This window comes from Hibiscus syriacus, unplaced genomic scaffold (genome assembly GCF_006381635.1).
Source record: "Hibiscus syriacus cultivar Baekdansim isolate YM2019G1 unplaced genomic scaffold, ASM638163v2 tig00002840_pilon, whole genome shotgun sequence".
Lineage (NCBI taxonomy): Eukaryota > Viridiplantae > Streptophyta > Magnoliopsida > Malvales > Malvaceae > Hibiscus > Hibiscus syriacus.
The window spans coordinates 1,226,794-1,230,574 of record NW_024061947.1 but is presented as its reverse complement, the minus strand read 5'-3'; the positions used below and the strand labels follow the sequence as shown (position 1 = coordinate 1,230,574).

General features: G+C 35.7%; 1 protein-coding gene across 3 annotated transcripts; it reads left to right on the top strand.

Moving 5' to 3' along the window:
- Positions 1–332: 332 nt before the first annotated feature.
- Positions 333–2,062, top strand: LOC120154804 (mediator of RNA polymerase II transcription subunit 4-like). Of its 3 annotated transcripts, none has more exons than XM_039166456.1 (2): positions 333–451; positions 619–2,062. In XM_039166456.1, exon 2 carries the CDS (start codon positions 629–631, stop codon positions 1,871–1,873), a length of 1,245 nt encoding a protein of 414 aa, XP_039022387.1. In that variant the 5' UTR covers positions 333–451; positions 619–628; the 3' UTR covers positions 1,874–2,062. The 3 variants fall into 3 exon arrangements, with proteins under 3 accessions (XP_039022387.1, XP_039022390.1, XP_039022395.1); XM_039166459.1 differs by having other exon boundaries at positions 349–451; positions 610–2,062; XM_039166464.1 differs by having other exon boundaries at positions 358–451; positions 638–2,062.
- Positions 2,063–3,781: the final 1,719 nt, after the last annotated feature.

Genomic DNA, 3,781 nt, shown 5'->3' with positions numbered 1-3,781 from the left:
ATTTACTATTCAAGTTATTTGAGTTCTATTTTACAACTCAATTTGAATTTAAAAAAATTTTCGAGTCTAGTCGAGTTTATGAAATTACAATTCAAAGTCAATTCGAGTTGAATCGAGTTTTACTCACCCCTACATCAATCGAGTTTAGTCGAGTTTATTAAATTATAATTCAAATTCAATTCTAGTTGAATCGAGTTTTACTCACCCCTACATAAATCACACTGAATTACCTAAATATTAATGTTTAACATACAAGAAGGATCAAAACCATAATTACACCTTACTATTTCTTCCTTCACCCTGAAATCTGAGTTCGATTATATTGTAAATTTTTCGCACGTTTGTACGAAAATAACAAAGCAAACAGGTGAAAGGGAAGAACTGGGTTTCAACCAATTGGTTCGTCAAAATTCATCAACTTATGTGAAGGGAAATCAGATTTGCTATCTTGGTAAGATTTACAACTCCGTTGAAATCAATGAAAAGTTTCTGATTTAGCTGCTGTTTAATCGCTTATTTTTGTACGATTCTGTCTCTAGGTTTCGAGTAGTTTTTTTTACGTGTCATTAACGCATAGCTGTAATTTCTTTCTTCTCTGCGATTCAATAGAAAATCAAGTGAATTGAGAATGCTGCAGCATCAAATCGTTCAATCCCCAGCTAGATTAGGGTTAGCAAACCCTAATTCGCCTTCTCTTCAAAACTCTACTCCACCCAAATACCCTTCTTCTCAACCCCAATCCCAATCCCAGCAAAAAACACCCAACCCCCATGTTTCCGCCATATCTTCAACCCTCCTTTCGCTTCTCCCTCCACTCCCCAGAGCTCAATCCCTTCTTCTCCAAATGGCTTCTTTAGCTTCCAAGCTCTTTGAAGTTTCCCCGAATCGGGCCCTTTGGGTTCCGGCTTTTCGAGGGTCTCTCCCTTCTTTTCTCTCTTCACAAATACAATCAATGCCGCCGTCTCCACTTGAATCCACCCCTGCTTCTTCTAAAGAAGTGATCTCGTTGTTCGCATCCCTCCAAACGCAACTCTTCGAAGCTGTCGGCCAGCTCCAAGAAATCCTAGATCTTCAAGATGCTAAGCAGAAGATTGCGAGGGAAATCAGGTTTAAAGATGGTGCTGTGCTTGCTTTTGCCAATAAACTTAAAGAGGCGGAAAGGGTTCTTGATATTCTTGTCGATGATTATTCTAGTTATAGGAAGGCAAAGAGGTTGAAACTGGAGGATACTGGTGTGGAGGAAGATGATGATGATTCATGTACCACTACAGTTGCATCTCGGTTGAATTTGTCGGATATTTTGTCCTATGCACATCGGATTAGTTACACTACTTTTGCACCTCCTGAATTTGGTGCCGGACAGGCACCCCTTCGTGGGGCACTCCCCCCTGCTCCACAGGAGGAGCAGATGCGTGCTTCTCAGCTGTATGCTTTTGCCGGTCTCGATGTTGGTTTACCTAAAAACGTCAAGACTGACGAGAAAACTGTTGAAGCGATGATCGAGCCACCGCCTGTGCAGCCTTCAGCTTCCAATCAACTTGCCAATTTGGCAGCCCTTCAGGGTTTGCTTCCTCCAAATTTTACAGTTCCATCGGGCTGGAAACCCGGAATGCCAGTGGAGTTGCCAACCGACTTGCTGGTGCCACCACCAGGATGGAAGCCTGGGGACCCAGTGCCACTGCCTCCATTGGAGTCCTTGCCTATACCTAGGATGGAAGGGCAAAACGTACGGCCTGTTCCACCTCCAGGGTTGCATAGACAACCCGAGTCAATTAAAGTGCGACATGTTGAGCTCGATATTCTTGATCCAGATGATGATAGCAGTGATTATAGTAGTGATGATGGAAGCTCTGATGATGATGATGAAGATTGATAAACTGATAGTCTGAACTACTTGAAGTGTACTCGTAACTCATTACGAACAAAACTGACTATTAAGTTTTCAATCTTTACCTCTATGCTATTGTTTCTTGTCATTTTAGTTGAATAGGAAATGAAGTACTAGGCTCTGCTTTACACTAACATTTGGTATCTAGGTAAAGAAAAAAGATGACTATAGAGCTGAAAAGCAATTATTTTAAGCATCATTCTTCATTAGGAATTGATTTGCCTCTAGAAGAATGAATTAATGGTATTTGTAGAACTGCAAGAATCGTCACTCTATTGTTCCTATGAAATGTGATTAAAAGAGGTATAAATCTGTAAAAGTTTCTACAACTTGGTACTCACTTGCATAATGGAGATGATGAAACTTTGTGCAAGTTAAAATTATACGGGGATGGTTAGCACATGATTTTAAGATGATTCTCCACTAAATTAGGGTATTTTTGATGGAATGATTACATATTAGTTTGGCATCATGATTTGGGTATTATTTAAAACCATGGTTATAATTAATTTGGATATATGTACACGACAAACAATTGTATTGTATGTACGTTAATAAGATAATGGCAACGCTTCTTATGCCCTTAATTTATACACTGAGAATAACATTTGGTTAAACATTCATTTCAAATTAACAAGATAGTGTGCTATTTAGAAGTCTTAAGTTTAAATAATTGCGACTGTAGGATGTATATGTTAATGAAATAAGAAAGATTATGAACATATACTATATTGTAATCACTCATATTTAAGCTACATTTTTACGTCAACCGTGTTGCTTCCTCCACGTGTCTAACTCCATCGCTCCAGCATCTGAAAATTTACCTCGTTTTCCCCTCCAAAATCAACCCTCAGGTCGGCCCTACGTCCTCCCCGATCGCTGCCCCTTCCATGGCTTTGACATCCGCCCCTCCCTCGCTGTTTTATTGGAAAATGATTTCCGCCATTGTCCGCATCTCCGACGACCTCCTCATTTGCCATATAAGTTCAGAAATCCCTCGTAATGAAACCATGGCATATATTCCATACTTGATCGGGTATAATCACATGTATCTCCGCATCCTCGTACGAAAACTACACAATCTGAAACCAATAACAATAGAAGAAACTCAAGCATTTCATAAAATAAAAACGTTGAACAAATATATAATTTTAGTTGATGTTAAGTGATATTGATTAACAATTTTTTTAAAGAGTTACGTTAATTTACATTATAAACTCATTAAACGTATAACAATTTAAAAATAAACATCATTTATAAATTCGTTGTATTATATTTTTAATTATTATGCATATTATTAAATTTTATATTATATGTAAAAGATCGAACTTCCAAGAACCTATTCGTAAAAATCTTATGAATGTGCTATGTTTGTTTTAATGGAGGTTAGGTTTTACCAATAAATATACTTAAATGCAAAAAGGGTTATGTGTATGGACGATATTAGTTCGAATATTTTGTATATTTTTAAAAAAAAAATTATAACTATGTTTTAAAATATAAATTCATTAGAAATTTATTAATTAGTTAAGTGGTGAAAGTTATTTATATCATTTAAAGAAATTAAATATATATTATAATAATAAATAATTCATCATTTAATATCAACGTTAATTTCAAATCTGTTACGGATATTAATTAAAGAAAATAAAAATTAAATATCATTTGAGTCAACAATATTCAAACTTGTAAAGAGGAAGTAAGGGTGTTTGATTGACAAAATATCTTAATTAATTATCTTAGAATTTATATTTGATACTATCAATTATGACTATGCAACCATATAAATTTTAATAATAAATAAAATAATTTACATAATTTTTATACACGTTTCAGTCGTAAAGTAAGAATGAATCATGGCCGTTGAAAACATAAGAGAGAGCGAAGTAGATG

What these genes read in the sequence shown, in the direction of transcription:
- LOC120154804 (XM_039166456.1), top strand. Translation starts at nt 629, where the DNA reads ATGCTGCAGCATCAAATCGTTCAATCCCCAGCTAGATTAGGGTTAGCA.